The 19786-nt window shown below is 38.5% G+C and overlaps 1 protein-coding gene across 3 annotated transcripts in view; it reads left to right on the plus strand.

The window, feature by feature from the left end:
• Positions 1–19786, plus strand: part of acvrl1 (activin A receptor type 1) — a 43955-nt gene that overhangs the window by 12918 nt on the left and 11251 nt on the right. For 2 of the 3 annotated variants that reach the window (XM_012957763.3, XM_002935116.5), the window contains exons 2-9: positions 7683–7802; positions 8952–8999; positions 10256–10483; positions 11672–11871; positions 13166–13265; positions 14884–15030; positions 17377–17652; positions 18672–18869. In XM_012957763.3, coding sequence (XP_012813217.1) covers positions 7748–7802; positions 8952–8999; positions 10256–10483; positions 11672–11871; positions 13166–13265; positions 14884–15030; positions 17377–17652; positions 18672–18869 — 1252 coding nt within the window. In that variant the 5' untranslated portion in view covers positions 7683–7747. The remainder of the gene's footprint in view (positions 1–7682; positions 7803–8951; positions 9000–10255; positions 10484–11671; positions 11872–13165; positions 13266–14883; positions 15031–17376; positions 17653–18671; positions 18870–19786) is intronic. The other variant, XM_031897141.1, reaches the window with a different exon arrangement.

Genomic DNA, 19786 nt, shown 5'->3' on the forward strand with positions numbered 1-19786 from the left:
TGGGGTTTGACAGTACACTGTAAGCCAAAGTGGAAAAGGAAGACAACAGGCAGTTTGATTAAAGTAGTGAAGCAAAATATGAAATGTTAAGCAATGTTTCTCAATGTAGAAAAGGTATTTTATGTGGTATATTGAGCAGTGTTCTACTGTGTATTATAAGCTAACATTGTCACAGCATTGTTGGACTACAGCTCTTAGCAATCTCTGCCAGCAGATGAATACCATAGAATGCTGTGCTATTTTTACCTCAACTAAAGTTAGAGAGCCATATTGGGTACCCATGGACACTGTTATAGTTCTTAACTTCACAACTGTATATTTAAGACCTTGATGTACAAAGTCACTTTGGACTTGGAGTCTCTTGATCTGTATGAAGGGGCACTGTCCAATAGGCTGCCTAATTTTCAAACACCCATTATTCATGTTGTATTTGTTTGGTTCAAACTACTTGTAATATAAGATAATGTGTCCTTAATAAAACAAGCAGAGAATATTAGGGGTAACCTTGGAGCTCTGTGACTTGAAGTGTGGTTCTCAGTCAGCAGCCTTATGACTTTCTCTCATTATAAAGCTTCACTGTAATGTATTATGTTGGGGATTTAAGGTATTTAAAGGTGTTGGGAGTTGTGATTTAGCAACACCTGGAGGTCTACAGGATAATTGTCTCTCTTATAACCATTTTTACTGCATCTATGCAGGTTACAGTTCTGTAGTTTTTGCTTGACTCTTGTACATAATTCTGTTATTCTATTTATAGCTAAATGCTTAACCATTCCTATAAAGCTTTGTGCTTAATAATAATGTCATTCTATATTACAAACATTTGAAGTACCAGCTTATCGTTTAATTAAAATACCCTTCTATTTTACAATAGGTACATTATTCCTAATATCCCACACTTTAGTTTATCAATGATTTAGCATATGGAGAAAGCAAGTTGTATTTTTTCCAGATTTAATAAACACAATATTGTACTGCATTATAATTATTACAGAGAGTATTGCTCAGTGTTTTTTGGCAAAGTGGCACTGGATTGCATTAAGGTAACCATGCACAGACTAAACCTTTAAGATAAAAGACTGATTGGCCCATGGCCCAAAAACTTTTATTACATTAATTTGGCCTGATGGTCAAATCAGATATGACAGCAAGTGAAGAGGAGTTCTCTTACTTTCTCATCTGCTCATAAACCATGCATGCACCAACAAATTCCATCAGAAGATTACATTATCAGCTTGTACAGATCGTCTGCAATCGACCTATCGCAACTGACCCCCCCAAGGTGACCTACATACCCACATATTAGGGAAAATTGCTGATACAGATCACTTGATCTGATTGATACCCAAATGACACTCACAGCCACTGGAGTCAATAAAACATTTGGGCAGGCGTGAGGTGTGCACTAATTCATGGGGCTGACATGGAAAATTATGATGCTATAAGTAATCCAAATAGTCAGACCTACTGGATTCAGTCCAGCCCAAGTAGATTGCTTTCACACCAATAATGCTTTCTAGCTGCCGCAAAACTAAAAATACCAAATATGTTGCTGAAGATGTGGAAAGCTGTAGTAAGATACAGTGCACTGCAAGCTAAGGGAACTAGATATTCTCTTGCTTTAGTTCAGGATTTAATTACCTGCCCACAAAGTAATGGCTGATTGAGAATTTAACTAGCCATTGCGGTGCTCATAGCACTAGGCAATAAGGCTGTGATGCTGGTCCCCTTAGGCAGACCCAAATTAATTCAAGGTACATGCTTTTACTGCCTTGAATATCCTTTTTATGATCAAATTATGATCACGTTTTCATAGCTTTTTATGTGTGACTGTAATAAGCCTCACCAATAAGGCCATCCCCACTGTAGCCACTATTACTTCTTGTTGGAACTAGTTGAAGCTGCCAACAATATTCATGTCCTGATCTTACATAATCACCTGTATGCCCATACACAGATGTAAAATTTGGCATGTGCATTGCCATCTTAATTTTTGGGTATTATAGGGCTGTAAAGGCAACTCAATTAAAAAAGGCATTGTCCAATAATTATTTTTATTAACTTTTTTCCAAAGAGATTAATCAGTGGCGTAACTGCTCAGTGCAGCCTCCCTCCTGCAAAAAATATTTACAGGGGCCCCATGCTCACCACAACAACTCCTGTGGCCTGTACTCCACTCCTATGTTAACACTCCATTGGGGTTAAATTGTTGTATGGTCAAATTATGGCTAGTCCAGTAACTTATAGCAGCCCATAAGATATGTGTTATTCTAACTGCTTTAGACCAGCAACAGTAACTGCTAATTGACATTTCCCTAACTGCTCTACAGACGGAGCCCAGGATATGAGCAGGGTTTATCTTTCAGTTTTCTTTCATGGAACAACTTTGCCTAAGTGGTAGACACATATTGCAGATAGATCAATAGATCAACCAATAGACAGACAGACAGATCTGTAGACTAAAAGTCATGGTTGCAAATTGGCACATTAGATCTACTGTATGTGGCGTGACAGGGCATCATAAGGAAAGGGTATGCCAAACTGGCTGTTTTCCTTTCGTACAAACAGCTGAATAACAAAAATTACAATTAGACTGTTTTGAAATGTAAGATACTATAGCCAGCTGGCAGTTAATTCAGGGAGCACTATATTCTAAAGACTTTTTTAGCAGCCCACCCACTGCACTGTTTTGGACAGAATTTACCCTAATGCTGGCCCTTATAAAAGTTGAAGTATTTTAAAACTGCTGTATTGGCTTGATAAACTTGAATTACAAACAAATAATGGCCTCATTAAGGGCTCAAAATCCCGCAGCATTAAAATAAAGACTTTCAGATAGGAACACTATAGTCTAAATGGGGGCATTGGCGGGGCGCCCTCTCACACCGGCCCACCCCCACCAACTATGCATGCGTGCTGCTTCGGTCGCATATGGAGCATTGGGGAGAGTATGTGCTAAAGTTTCTCCATGTCTGGTCCCCATTGCTCCGTATGAGCAAAATTAGAACACGGCGGGGCGGCGTGCCGCCCCTTAATTTCTGCCGCCCTAGGCCCGGGCCTTTGCGGCCTTACCACAAATCAGGGCCTCGGCATGGGTGCTTTCAGACACCCAAACTGTGTGACATTTACATACAGATAGACTCGTGATGCATGGCTTAACCCCTGCCATGTGAAAGAATGGAAGGAGAGAGACAATTTATTGTATATTTTCTTAAGCAAGCAGCAGAACTTAGAAAGTAGAATGAGACTTTATTTTTATTTTCAAATTTTGCCCTTTTTAGAGCAAGAAATAACAAAAACCACAGACATTTGCTAATTAAAAGAACTAGCAAGACATATGTTCAGCACAAGCCCTGTTCTTCGCACTAGTGTTGAAAAAGGGGGTATACCGTTCCTTTAAACTTTTAATTGTTGAAAACTTTATTTTAGCGACAGCTTGAGGGCCACATGTTGGTCATCTTTAGTGTATATGCAGTGGCTTAGCAATAGATAGCAGAGGCATGGAGGGGAAAATGGATCCCAGTAAGGACCTAGAAAGAACATTCATAATATTGTTTTTTTCACCCCCTGTGCTCATGCTGCAAGATTCATACTTACAAAACAATGTTTTATCCTTTAACAAAAGTCAAATTTTGCCCCCATGTTTAAATCTTATGTCTGAATCATGGCTCAGTCATAGCAGTTTGCGCAGAATGTATATATATCTAATGTTAATGACAGCTTCATTTAGACTGTAAAGGTGGCCATACACGTGGCGGGTCGCACGAAACATCGTCAGATGTGCCACACACCATTCAGGGCTGAATCGGCAGGTAAGGAGGTAGAAACAATAGGATTTCTACCTCCTTCTGCCGATTCAGCTCTGAAGGGAGATTTTGATCAGGCGCCCGATCAAAATTTTCCAACTGGTCCGATCGGTGAGTCGGCCGATATCAGCAGGTTCCTGCGATATCGGTCAACTCGCCGACATACCATACACGCACCGAATATCGTACGAAACGAGGTTTCGTACGATATTAGCGGTGCGTGTATGGCCACCTTAAGCTTCAGTGGAAAGGCACTATTCTGCTGTTTGTATTATTACAGTACAGTACAGATGTACAGTGCTAAATAAATAAAGATATCCATACATTTCCCCTTGAATATCCTTTCCAGTATACCCAGGTTGGGGGGGAGTCAAGCTTTCCTGTCCTACACAAACGAAAGCAGTTCAGAGTGCGTGACTGCAGCCCTTCATCACTGCCAACATCTAAACAATCTTGATTCCTGAGCTGGCTTCCACAGAGACAGCCGGGTGCCTCAATTCAATGCCAGGAAGCTCGGGACATGCAGATTTCTGTTTTACATTTTTAAACAACACAGATGAAATTATGAGTCTAAGAAGTTGCCATTCTCTTATTCCAGCAATTGTGCTGAGGACAAACCGGGAGTGGCATTTTGACAAGCGTACTTCTAATATTTTTTTTCCCGCAGAAATAATGCATACTTTAGTTTCCTCGAGACATTTCTGTAGACTGGAACATTTAGATTTGTTTATAGATAGCCATGATAAGAGGTCCCAGTAGACAAAGCAAATGAGGCAATCGACCTGGAAAGCTTGGCCTCCAGCTGTTTATGCTACATTTCAAACCATTTTGTCTTGTGTCTGCATCAGACTTCCAGTCAAGTACTTTTGTATAGACTTGGTACCTTTCTTCTCATTAACCCTGCACATATTGTCAAAAGCAGGCGTGGCATGTAGTATGTTATAATACATTTATTAATGTGTTCTTTCACTTTTTTCCTTAAAAAGAAGTTAAAGGGAAGTTCACCCTTTTGCTAAACATGAGTTCACTTAGTTAGTTCTTGAGCTAAACCGGGCAAACAGGAACACTGAAGCTACTCCATGTTTGGCCTTTGTGAGGTATAAAATTTATATCACCAGTGTACAGACAATCCCCCTGCATAATGGGCTCCTGGTAACAAAACAGTCACAAAAGCCTGCAGTCGGACATTATTTTGCAGTTTGGCCACTGTGTAGGGTATTGTTGCTTTAATTGGCACAAACCTGGTCTTGTGGATGAAAATTCAGTATAACCCTTTTTCCTACTGATATTCTCCATTATGTTGCACCAGAAAGAAAATGTTAAACGAGAAAGGTAAAAACTAAGTAAGCTTTATCAGAAAGTCTATGTAAATACAGCCATAAGCACTCATAGAAACCCTGCACTGACTTCTCTGTCAAAAGATTTCTTGGGTCTGTAATTCATGTGCCAGAGACACACTGCTCTCTGCTTTCTCCTCTCTTCTGCTCCCCCCTCCCTCAAGAATGCTAAGAGCTCACCCCCCACCCCTTAGGAATGTGGATCTGAGCCAATCAGCAGGAAGCTGACTAGTTTTACTAACTGAGCATGTACACTTGGTCTCGGCCTCGGTGCAGGAGTGAGGCATTATGGGAACTTTCCTTACACAGCTCAGCATTTTTTCTTCCTGTTTGGCTTCTGATCATCTGAATAGGAGAAATATGGGGAGACTTAAGGGCACTATTGAGACAACTGAAGGTATGCCTGCAGCTTGAGATTAACTCTTTATTAGCCTTTCCTTCTCTTTTAAATATCCCATTCCATTATGTAACTGTTGCACAGCATGTGTTTATCAGTAATGTAAATATGTATCCCTTCAAAGTCTGGGATGCAATTGTAACTTTGGTGGGAGAAGGAAACAAGAAATGAAGGAAAAGTCATTCCAAAAATATCTCTTTAGTCCACTATTCAGATATTGCAGAACTGCTTTTAAATTTATCATTTGTTTCTAACAAACAATAAAATCAAACATTCGGGTTATATTTACAGAACATATCCCAAAGGTCAAATAAGAAACCCTTTAGAGCTTCATATTAAACATTATAATGGGGATAAGAAAAATAAGCATTAAGGATAAGGATGGATAGATGGCTTTAGTAGACTATTAGGGCTACTAGCTTGGATGCTGGACCTGGGCTGGATGGAGTGGGAGAGCTAATAAGCACATCAGGTCCTTAGTTCACATCCTGGCCTGAAGCGCTTTGATCAGTTGTCCAGATTTTCCCACATTTAACTGAATGGTGTCATTAATAAAAGTGTGTGTAGAGGGAATTAAGCCTATGGTGCAATAATATTTAGCCAGCTAGGAAGTGTTTTTGGCTATTTGCAAAAAGCATTATGGGTGGAAATGCAGCAGGTCAGGCACTGGTTGTGACTGTAACTTTTTATTTTGGTAGGACATTATGTACTAGATCATTTTATGCATGAATATATATTATACAACTATTATTATTAATATAATTAATTTTCCAGTTTGCAGATCATGATTACGTGAAAACAAGTGACATTAAGGCATTGCACATGTATTTTTTCTCTGTGTTCCGATCGATTCGGTCACACAAACAAGTGAAAAAGCTTATAACATGATCAAAACATAGAATTGTATAAATAAAATGTGTCCAAAATATGTACTGGTGCCTCATTGAAACAGCAGAATAAATCTCTGAGCAAGAATCACTCCCAGTTTATAATATCCCTTATCTTTCTTGTTCATTGCCAAGGAATGCTATTATACATTTCCCATGGCGTTTCTCATGAGTGAAGATCATGTCTACGTTTGTATGTTAATATGACAACAGCTATACATTTATTAACTACCAATGTGGAGAGCACAATCCTGTAACTGATTTTTCAGTAATATTTAGCACCAGTTAAAGAAAAAAAAATGTTTTCTATTTTTCATCCATTGTTTCATTCAGGAGCAGTTCATACTAAGGCTCATTACACATGGGAGTATTCTTCCTGGCAATTTGAAACATGGCTGTGTACTGGAATGGAATAAGCTGGAAAATATTCCCCATAGGCCAAAGACCATTTACAGTGACATTAGAACCATGTTCAAAATGCAGAAGCTTGTCAGTTGCTATGGAAATTAAGCTAAGGGGCACACTATAGTTAAATGTATCAGTTGTCCTGTGCCTTTAGATTGTAAGATTTTGTAAACAGGTCTCCAATTGGTTCATTTTGTACCCTTGTAAACTAATTGTAAGTCTGCGGTTTGTTATATTATTGTAAGGCACTGTGTTGAATATTAATGATTATAAAAATGCACTGGTGGAAGGTGATTGCACACAGGGCGTTTTATTGGCTGTGCTACATTTGTGTTTCCAGTAGGTGACAAGTCACCTTAGATAACTTTGCACCTTGAAAAATGAAGTTTACCACTGGTTTTTCCCCTCCAAGGAAACCTTGCACATTTACCCAATTGAATTAACCTTAGTAAATTACCTGACTGATTTATTTTACTCGCAGAGAATTGTTGGCTGCAAATAGCGCAGAATTCCCATGGATAACAAATCAACTTTTGTGCCAGGGAGTTCCTGCTAAGATGGTTACTATTATATTAACTGGCTCATAAACATCATATACATTGTACCATGAGATACACTTAAACACAACTGCTATTGTTCTACTGGTGGTTTATACAGAAGGTGATTGATATTATGTATTTCTTCTCTTTCTTAGTAAAACAATAGTTATAAACTGATAACGTATTCCTAAAAATAAGGTTTCAGCCTGTAAGATAAATTAAGTTTTGTTTATGAGAGTTAACAATAATAAGCTCATAAAGATTTGTTTTTACCACAAATGTGTAATCAATCACGTCTCCTTTCTGCACAGGAAAAGACCACATTTCTTCATGAAACAAGCTGCTGCCAAAAGAATTCATACTTTTTTCAAAGACGATGATACAAAAACAGATCTGGATAATTTCTCTTGTAATTGTGACTTCAGCCACTGGTAAGTGAAAGTTATTTAAATGTACAAGCTTGCACAGCATAATGGCTCCAACTTCACATGCAAGTAGTGTACAGTGCAAATCTTCATACATTATTGTAGGTCTTCTCTGGTCATTAGTATTTATTTTTACTTCATATACAACACCATAGATAAAATGTATCCTTACTGACTTGTTCTCAAAGAAAAGTGCAAATGATACATATAATTATTCAAGATATTTACAGGATCTTCTTATCAATAAGTCCATTATAAACTGAAAGCATGCAGCATAATGCTGAAAAGGTCACAAATACTCTACAGACCTACAGAGCAGGAGGTGAAAGCAAAACATTGAAAATATTACTTCAACCCTTATCTAGGGTTGCCAACTTTTGGCCAACATTATACTGGTCTTTGGAACAGACAGCGATGGAAGCACTTGCAAGGCAGGGTGATGATGGCATAGGGTGGGGAAAAAGGCAGGTGGATGGGAAAATGGCCTAAGCAGAGGTGGGCCTATTCATATAAGGGGAATTGGGCAGTGGAGTAGGTGAGCAAAGGGTGATTTATAGGGTATTACAAATTTACCAGACACTACATTGCCGGCTCTAGATGGTGTTTTACCCACTGGATGGCCACCATGCCCTTATGCCATTACTGGCTGTTTGTGGCAGGGCCAAAACTAGGAGAAGGCAGAGGAGATATGGGTCTCTGATGCAGCACAGAGAAGCGATAGGCTGTTTGGACCAAGGGTGGAGGTGCAGAGCAATGTTGGCATGCAAATATTAGTTGACCTGGCACTGACTCCCTGGCAGTTTTATGATATTTAATAAGACTTGTCCTGTAATACACAATTCATGAAAAACCTGTACTATGTATCTATAGATGCTGTTACTTGTGACTTTTTAAATCGTTTCCAATATAAGAAAACACTTTTATATAAGAATATCAGAAATCATCCCGCTGTACTGTGATCACTATATTAAAATACATGCCTGGTCACAGGTATCTTGGGGACATCAGTTATTAATATATTTTACTATGGAAGGTTTATTATTCCCTACATAAATTCAAAACAAAGTGCAAACGTGACAATGAAGTAAAGCCCATATATGCATTGTCCATATTATTGCATTTTTACTTGTTAAGCCATATTACCTTTTTTTGTAGGCCTTGGAGACATTGATCAAGAAGATTCTTTAGAAGATAAAACAAAAGGTTTGTTTTAAATTTCTTTTCTATTATCAGCAGCCCCAGGTTGAACATTATTGTTGTTGGACTAGGTCAAAGTTGGACAGGAGCTCCATGCTCTAGTGCTAATAACAAAGTAACTTTTAGATTGGGCTATACTTACCATTTAATGCCAACCCATCAACATTTTATAAGCTATAACCCAGTAAGCCCTGAGAATATTGTGTTGTGGGATCAGTTTACTATTGCTGCTGATAGTTATGTTATTTTTAGTTAAACCTAAATGAAATAGCAATGAATCTATGCAAGGCATTTTTTAGGTCAGAATGTGACCTAAGGAGGTCTGCATCAGTTTCATGTCACCCAGTGGTGGTGTTTTAAGAGGGCAGGAACTGCTCAGAAGAGGAGATGTAAATAAAATATCACTCCATGACCATAACAACTGAAACCAATCACAGAAAAATAAGAACATTACATTGCATTAAATAATGCAAATGGAGGCATTAAAGAGGTATTAAATGTTTATATATGTGGAAAGCGCCACTTATTTTTAAAAATGAAAGGTGTCATTTACCGCAACCAAAGTGGCAGTTGTGCACAAATTGATGCAGTAATTGCATGAATTAACACAAAATGTTATGTGCATCCAAACACTAGTTATGCTTGGTGCCAATGCATCTGTACCACCTCCTGTTCAATTCACATCATCCACAATTGTGTTGGACACAGCACTCAGTTATGTTGGAATTATGGAAAATTTTGGGAAATAATTGCATTCTGTAAAAAAAACAAAAAACCATGGTGCATCGTAATTGCACTTTGTACACCACACTTGTGGTTGTAAATGACCTGTGACCCAAAAGCAGACAATCTGCCGGCTCCTTCAGTTATCCTTGAATGTAAAAGGATTCTCCAGTCAGGAGGCTCCTAATACTCCAAATACTGTCACCGGAATCTTAAAGAACAGGGCAGCTGTACAAGCCCAGTGCAGTGCACCGAAAGCTGTGCCGGTACCAAATACCTGTCATAAAAGAGCCATGAAAAGCTCTTTTTCTTGATCAAACCTATTGCTAGTATCGTGCCATAACCATAATATATTTTCTTCACAAGTTCACCATTATTATTTTTAATTTAGAGAGTGTGAAATTATAGTGTGCTTATTATAATAGACAAAGTACAAATAAGAAGGAAAACCCTATGCAAAGGAAAAACTGCATGCAATACCGACCTATATACTGAACCCATGATATTCTTGAAGCTTAATATTTGCATTTTTTCCACAGGGTCCAAATATTGGACTTGTTACTGTAATGATGCCAGCTGCTCTGGGGAGACTTGTGTTGGAAGGGTATGCTATGTGACTGAAAGCTATGCATCTGAATCTGAAGGCATTTCCAGAGCAAAGGGATGTTTCAATAACAGCATAAAAGAGCATTGCTCATCCCTTATGTCAAATCTTAAGGAACATTGTTGTGAGTGGGACTTTTGTAACAAAGACAAAGTTCTGAACGGTAAAGTATCCTGAAAAACAATACAGCAACATTATAATAAAGATCATAAAAAGTTGAAGATTCCATAATAGCTGTTATATTAGTTACTAATTCATGTTAGTAATAAGTTTTATAATTACTGTATTGTAAACAACATTATCGCTTATGGTAAAGGTAATGTGGTTCCATTATAGTGCAAAGTCTGGTTTAGGTCAGATTTTGTGTCCTTCTGTCTGTCAATAGATGTTGTTTTGAGTCAACAGCGCGAGGTCCTGCAAAGTATTATACCCACTGAACATGTGTCCCTGACATTCCTGCAAAAATATATAATATTCACTGTTTAACATGGTCCTCCAAAACAGATTTAAATCTCTGAATCTCCCTTCAACCTCTCCACTCTGATTGGGCTTAAAGACAAAAAAAATCACTGCAAGGGAGAGCACAAACTAAAAAATATATATGGTAGTATGTATAAAACACTCAGTAAACACTCGTTTCTTGGTGTTCACATCAGCAAATACTGGACCACAAAATACCCTTCCATTGTTGATATTTAGCCTTAATCCTCAGATGGTCTGCTAAGTAGTTAGCCTGATTGATTTTTCGCAGTTTGGCGCTACAGAGAGGAGTTTTGTGATCCAGTACAGTGTAGTGACGTAAACACCAATGCACTAGTATGGTCTTTGCTTTCTGCAATGCATGTCTGTTTGCTGTTTTCACTGAAAATGGCTTCAATATCAACATTCAAAGCTGTGATCCTGAAGCTTCACAAAAGCCACCAGACAAGCCAAGATAAACTGCATAAGGTGTTCCTATTTACCTCTGGCCATATTTGTCATATTTGGTCATATGTAGCATGTTAGGAAAAGTGTCCTCCCTGACTGTAGCAGTTTATAGGGGTGAGATCTCTAAGACGAAAGACAGAGAGGCAAAGATAGATTCCTAAAACACACTACAACATAAATATCTGGATATCTGTCTAAAATTCCACAGCAATAAAATCACTCCATATAAATACCTTATTGCAATGTATAATGCTTTCATAGGGCCTAATGAATTGTACATCAATTGTTTGTATAAAGTAGCATTATTATTTTTGGATAACCATCAGGTGACTTTAGATGCCACAGGGCTGTAAGTGAGTAGTAGAGCCAAAGCCACAGTTCTCCTGCTAGACTAACAAGTATGTGAACATATTTTTTTTTTCAGTTACCATTAATCCCTCATTGGTTACCCTTCTTCTGGTGACCGTCCTCCCCTCAGTCATCTTTATAGTTATTCTGTTCCTTGTCATAGCCTGGATTTATAAAGCAAAACTACACAGAAGAAACAGACTATTGGCCATGCCCAGTGACTTTGATGATGCAGACATGCTAAAGGCTTCAGTTGTTGGTGACAGCACATTGGGGGTGAGTACACTGAAGGTTCATTTCTTTCCATGGCAAGTAAAAAAATGTAAAACATGTTCTTTATGGAAGTTGTTATGTATTGGATAGAGAGGCATGCAAGGGCATAACTTAAAGTTATTGGACCCACAGTGGTGTCATTTGCCTGCTGCAGTTTTTTACACTTACCAAAATACTAAAATCATCACCAACTGCTTAATGAAAATCTATTAGCATAGTAAGTTAGGTTGAAAAAGGACCCATTCATCAAATTTAGCCTTTTATGCCTATATATAACCAGTCTAACTGGCAACTGGACCAGTCCCTGGATCAACTTGTACTTCCTCACTTGCCAAAAAGCCATCCAAGCTATCTAATGAAACCACCAGTGCAACTGATTGCACTGACAGTGATGTGATAAGCAATAACTATATGCTAAGCCAAAGACAGTTGTGCTCATTAGTGATGTGCCAATCTGTCCTGTTTTACTTGCCAGAAAATACTTTTTCCAACTTTTTTTCTGCTGCAAATTTTTCACTGCACAATACATTGAAGTATATGTCTGTTTGTTTGCACCGAAATGTTTTGCAAAAATATTCCCCAATGGCAAAATAAGGTATTTCGCTTCATTTCATATTAAAGAACCAATATTGCAACCAATATTTGGCAAACCAAATATTTAAAAATCACAGGGTCCAGAAATATCTGCATAATTAATGTTATATACATTTCCTCTGCTGAAACAGTAATAAGAAACATTAAAACTTGTTTCATAAGAATTTATGCACTACCTGCTGTTTGATGTTAGTAGTCACCAGGGTCGGACTGCAGGTGCCCCCGCCGGCCACGTCCTCTAATGCCCCCCCAGCAGGGGCCCCCCTAACCCTCCTCGCAGGGCCCCCCACCTGACGTTCTCCCCCGAGTACGCGTAATTTAATGTGTCGGGAGGAGTGGTCCGGCAGGGGGTGCGCCGGCAAGGGTCGGGTCTGGGCCGCCAGGGCCCACCGTGATTTTTCCCGGTGTCCCGGCAGCTCAGTCCGACCCTGGTAGTCACTCAGGTGTTCCATAAACTGTAAAAAAAAAAAAAAAAGCTTTTTCAGAGTCAAGGAATTCCTTTTTTAAAATATATATATTTCTAATGGGGTGAAACTGTGGGCTTTAGTAGGTAGGAACAGCATACTTTAATATTCATATGGTTATGTCTTCATAGTAAACTAAGGTCTTTTTAGAGGTAATAGAAATATGAAATAAACATAAAATTAGGGTTATTAGTTTTGTTTGCTTTCTATGAAAAAAACTGAAAAGTTCTTTCTGGCAGGAATTTCTGGATGAGTACTGCACTACTGGCAGCGGCTCAGGACTTCCATTCCTTGTGCAGAGAACTGTAGCTCGCCAAATTACACTGGTGGAGTGTGTAGGTAAGTTTTATAATAGAGAGCCTTAGGAAATGCTAAATGAACCACTGAGCTGCGCTGGTATTGATATTGCCTTTGTTTAAAATGCCTTCTATGTATGTATCTATCTTCTATGGAAGTGCTTTTCAACTTTCACATTGTGGGAAAATTGTATCTCATACTGTATTTCTGATGGATGCATATTATGCGATTGATGGAATCATACAGGGTAGTCTGTGGAGAGCTTGAGCATACAGAGAGCCACAATCCTTTAGAAAACTACTTCTGGAAACTATGGCTGCTGTGCTATTTCTGTTTTATATAAGTATAACAGCTTTCACTTATGGTGTTGATCCTTCAAATGGATTCTGTCATGATTTTTATGGTATAATTTTTGTTACTATATTACACTGTCTACATTGCAAATAATTTATTCTACCATTTAAAATTGTATTGTTGAACCAACAAATGTATTTTTTATAGTTGTAATATTCGTGTGGAGTGCATTGTGTCTGAGTCTGAGCTTTCAGTAGGAGCCAGCACTACACATTAGAACTGCTTTCAGGTAACTGGAGGAGTCATAAGCCAGACTTGGGGGAAGCACAAGTCACATGACCAAGGGCATCTGGGAAATGAAGAATATGTCTAGACCCATATTTCAAAATTAAATGTAAAAAATCTGTTTGCTATTTTGAAAAATGGATTTTATTGCAGGATTTTGCTGGAGAAGCTCTATTAACTGATGTGTTTTGTAAAAAACATGTTTTCCCATGACAATATTCCTTTAAGGTATTTGAACAATCAACCCATAGTCTAGGGTTAACACATCACTTATCAATTCAGGGACACGTCTAATAAATGCATGTAGCAGGGCTGCACTGATTAAATTAAATTTCAACCCTACTAGCTGGAAGTATCCCTGAAGTGTCAAATGATCTGGTAATCACACAACAGGCTGAATGAATGCTTACTGTAGAAGGGGCCATATTTGGTATAGCCAAATTGTTGTAAGAACCTTGCATCAGGTGGCAGTGAGCAGACAGTAAACAGGGTCGGCAAAAATCTGCCTCTGGTAACTTTAAGAGCCGAATTTCCATTATTTTAAAATTAAAATTTGGCTCTGCTAGTGCAAAGAGTGCAGGTAGGCATGGAGTGGGTGGGGAAGCATTGGGGCTGCTGCCTTATGTGTCAGCTGCATGAGAAATGCCACTGGCTGCATGGTAGTTACACCACTGACAAGTAAGATGTGTTCTGTGCCCCCAATAAACTAATCTTGTATATTGTACTTTTATTAAAGAAAAACATATATGGAAGCTATGACCCTTTTAGTTTCCTTTCTACTGTAATATTTTATCTGTATATATGTATATCTGTTGCACAGTATATGTACTGTGTGAATTGCCAAACATTTTATATTCAACATTCTAAAACTCTAAAACGATTTAGATGAACAGTACACATAAAGCCAAATAGTTTTATTTCTTTATGGATATGGAATATCAGTTTTATAACTATTACTGGTGTTAAAAGCTTAGCTTTTGGCATGTTATAAACCCTATGGACATAGACCCTACACACACAAACACCTATAAAATATATATATAATAACAAAAGGCCATTTTAACAATTTTTTATTTGTCAGGTAAAGGTCGATATGGAGAGGTATGGAGAGGCACATGGCAGGGGGAAAATGTGGCTGTGAAGATCTTTTCTTCCCGAGATGAGCAGTCATGGTTTCGAGAGACAGAAATTTACAATACAGTTTTACTGAGACATGAAAACATTCTGGGTAATTTTATTAATGTTCTTAGTTATATGTATGTATGTATGTTCATTAATATGGCGTTACTTATTATTACAATGATAAATACAAAATATGATAATACAAACAAATAGGTATGGTTGCAATAAGTTTAAATTCAAAGAGACAAGAGGATGGAAGTCCTTGCCCTTAGAGCTTACAATCTAAATAATGTAAATAATTTTGTATTCTTTCACCATTCCTACATACTTTCCATGATTGTAATTTTGTAAACACTGCAGTTTGGCTAAGGCTTTTAAACTAAGAATTTTGTGGCGCTATTCTGAACAACGCCCTATATTGTTGCTCTGTCTAGGGTTATAAGAGGGATCCGTAATATGTAATCACACTGCTAAGGTTTTTGCAGCACTGGATATCTATTTAGGGCACCCAGAGGCTGTCCCCATTCTCCCCCCCCCCTCCATTCCCCTCAGGATGCACATCCTATTAGCTCACAAATAGAGCACTGGGGACAGGACGAGCTGAAGTTTTCTGCGCACCCCATCTCCAGTGCTCTGTATGTGAGCAAATTTTACGTGCGGCTGGGCAGCATGCCGGCCCTAAATTTATGCCGCCCTAGGCCCGGGCCTTTGTGGCCCGGGTTTTTTTTAACGCATAAGTAAACCTTTACAATAAGTGAATGTAAAATTGATGAGAGTGCTATTCTAAGCATTTTTTGCAAATTACATTTATTATTTTTTTTCAAGCTATGAAGATATTAAGAGGAATATGTAATGTTAAATTGAATGAGTTTTTTTACAACAGTGCCACCTGCTGGTCTGTTTCCAATCATGACGCAGGCAAGGATATGGTCAGGAAAAAAAGGGCTGATCTGATTTTCTTCTGGTAAGAAAACCATTAGAAAACTTAGATAACTTTTCTCCCATCTTTCCTAACCAGAAGAGCTTCAGCCCAGCCCTCTTTCTTTCTCATGAACATTTCTTCAACTGATCATGGTGGGAAACCAGTAGGTGGTGCTGTTGTAACTAAAGTAATTTACATTAACAGTACACATTCCTCTTAATATCTTCAAAGCTTGAAAAAAAGTACCACACACTGGGCCAGATTCAATTTCATATCACCTAATTTAGCTCCAGATCTTTCCATAGAGCCAGAACCTATACAATGAGAAAAACTTATCTCACTGTTTATCACATGAAAGCTCTGTTGAAGTCTATGGGAAAAATGGGACAGAATTAGAAGAAATGTTTTCTCTCCTCAAACCCATAATTTTTCATGTGATAAACCATAAAATAACAATTTCTCATAGAATTTAATCTGGCCCATTGTATTACCCATTGTATTACCTTTTAAAGGGAACCTGTTGTTATATTGATGACAGGCCCATAAAAGACCTCAAAAGTAATTCCACTGAGAACCAGGAGTTAACTGTGCTATTTCTAAGTCAGAGGATAAACTGCAGAAAGCAGAAAAGATATATGGCTAGAATAAGCTATTAGCATCTTGTTTCACTTAGCAGACAATTGGAAGGAGCCTGCCGGGAATACAGTCGTGGTGTCCTTGTCTGCTCATCCCCCACCTGTACTTTCTGGCAGGGCTGATGATAGCACAACGTCTCTTTTATTCCCAATATTAGTGCGCCTGTGCTATGTTACAGCACCGAGCACTTCATTCACACTGGTACTTTTGTCCATCTGATTTGATAGTAAGTACAACGAACATTGAATATCAATGGATTGCAATATGTCTCCAGTGTGAACATCTCCCTTAGATATTATGACACAATTTCAGTGCAGTTTGGTTGGATTTTTTAGGGATGTCATTGCCAGTGTAAACTATAAAATGAGCACACACGCACACAAAGTATTGTCTCCCATTGTTTCAGGATGCCTCAAGGGTGCTCCAGAGCATTACATACTAAATTCTCTAAGTCCCAACCCAATTAAATCTCTATACTTGGTGAGGATCACCTGGGGATCTTGGTAGAGCACAGAATGCTATTTCTAGCTACCCTGTCTATCTAACACTCCTAGAGTGTTCTGTTATGGGATCTGCTATCCACTATCTATATCTCGTTCATGCAGTCCCTTTCCAGTCTCCTTCCCCTTAAATAAACTATGGTCCAGAATAACTCACACTATCCCTGTTCCTCTGGGAACACATGCCTACTCTAGGGCATAGACTACAGCTAACAGGACTTCTTGAGCCAGTAGGAGAACCTTCTTGAGCCAGTAGGAACACCGTAGGTCCCTTACAGTTACACTGGCAAGTCAGATATCTTATAACCAAAGGCCCATACTTGTTTTTTTTCTGTGTTGATGGTAAAATAAGTGATTTAGGTAACTTCTCTGTAACAATGTTTTATCTTTGCAGGGTTCATTGCATCTGACATGACTTCTAGGAACTCCAGCACCCAGTTATGGTTGATCACTCATTATCATGATGATGGATCTCTTTATGATTATCTACAGAGGACTAGTGTGGATTCAGAGGGCTGCTTGAAATTGGCACTTTCCATCATTTGTGGCTTGGTGCACCTACATGTAGAAATCTTTGGTACCCAAGGCAAGGCTGCCATTGCACATAGAGACCTAAAGAGTAGAAATATCCTTGTGAAAGCCAATAAACAGTGCTGCATTGCAGATTTAGGTGATTATGTTAATTTATATTATTATAATTGTTAACTCACATTTCTAAATTGCCAGTGTATTCTGCAGGTTTCTACAATAAAACAGGTCTATGCATAAAACATTCAATTACTGATTGATACAGGAGATAAATAGGGCCCTGCTAATTAATGCTTACAATCTACCCTCCATACCTGATAAAATTTGTTTCATATTTTGAACATCTTCCATATTCCCTAGTAAAGCTACAGCATAAGGGAAATTATATTTAATGGGCAGGTTATGGGATCCGGTACATCCTGCATCACAATTTCCAGACCTTCATCTTCCTTATCAGCTGTGCATTGGTCATATTTACATTTCAACTGGGCAGCTTAAAGGGATTATGTCATGATTTTTATTGTATAGTTATTACTATGTTTCACTGTTCACATTGGAAATAATTAATTCTACCATTAAAAATTTTATTTTTTAACCAATAAATGTATATTATTTATTTTTTAGTTTTTTAGTACGATTAGTGCATTATGCCTGATTCTGAGCTTTCAGAAGAAGCCAGCACTACACCATAAAACTGCTTTCAGATGAGCCATTGTTTCTCCTATGCCATATAACTGGAGGAGTCATGAGCCAGACTTGGATTTTTAGTATTGAGAGCTATTCTTATATCTACCATTAGGTGGAGCATGGGAGCATTTTTTAGTAATACAGGTGCCAGGTAGCTGCTATCTTGTTACCTGCTGGGAGAAAAGGGAGAGGGGTTGGTTTTGACAGGCCATCCTGCATTACTGTCAGATAAGAGATGATCTGCCCAAATTAAGATGCACCATGTTACCCATTGTATGGCCACATTTACCTTGGATGTGGACACTTTCAGGTAGAGCTCTAGCAGCAGACAAGTGACGGTACTGCCTGAACCTGCAGTCTGGTCATTTCTACCTTGATGCTTGTCTGATGTATTGAATTGAATAGCAAAACCATCTGCCTTTATTGTTGCCTTATTATGTTGTACCACAAAATATATGTGTTTCCTTATTTTAGGCCTGGCAGTGATGCATTCTCAGAATGGGGATTACCTGGATATTGGTAACAACCCACGAGTTGGCACAAAGCGTTACATGGCACCAGAAGTCCTTGATGAAACCATACGCACAGACTCGTTTGAGTCCTACAAACAGACAGATTTATGGGCTTATGGACTGGTTTTGTGGGAAATATGCAGAAGAACTGTTGTAAATGGTGAGTGAACTATACCTTGTGAATAAAAAAAATACACAAAATCTAGCCCAAGTTTAGGCTTTTTTATAAATACAGGATCACCTTGTTACTTTTATGCATGGGTGCAGTTGTGCTATGTAAACATAATAGCATTACATAGTCAAAAGGTAGTTAAGGTAATCCACCTTTCTCTCAAGGTCAGTGATCCCCAACCAGTGGCTGGATGTTGCTCCCAGTGGCCTTAAAGCAGGTGCTTATTTATGAATTCTTGGCTCAGAGGCAAGTTTTGGATGCATAAAAACCATTAGTACTGCTAAAAAGAGTCTCCTGTAGGCTGCCAGTCCACATAGGGGCTACCAAATAGCCAATAACAGTCCTTATTTGGCACCCCCATAAACATGTTTCATACTTGTGTTGCTCCCCAACTCTTTTTACATTTGAATGTGGCTCACGGGTAAGAAAGGTTGGGGATCCCTGCTCAAGGTAATGCCTACTGAGCTCCTAGATAATGCATGACAAGGTTGGAAACCCTTCCTAAAGCTGCCTCTATTTTGTTGCAACAGGAGAAAAATGATATCCCTGGGGTGATTCACAAACATACTTAATTGCAGAATTGCAGTTGCCAACAGCAATCAATGAGCAATTAGTTTTAAACAGTCTACTACAAGATGAAAAATGAGAGCAAACAAATCATTGGTAGCTACTGGCAACAGCATTTGTGTAATTTAGCACCTATACTTGTAAATTAGCCCTACTGATTCCAAAATGGCAACTGTACCAGAGCCTAGATTAGTCTTATACTATATCTATTAATACCAGTAGCCTAGTATTTTCTCACTCGCTAAAAAGCCATCCCTTTCTTGAAACTATCTTTTATACCTTCCAGTACAGAGAGAGTTTCTTGGCAAGGGGTTGACTGATCATCATCAGAATTTCGA

Source organism: Xenopus tropicalis, chromosome 2, assembly GCF_000004195.4.
Source record: "Xenopus tropicalis strain Nigerian chromosome 2, UCB_Xtro_10.0, whole genome shotgun sequence".
NCBI lineage: Eukaryota > Metazoa > Chordata > Amphibia > Anura > Pipidae > Xenopus > Xenopus tropicalis.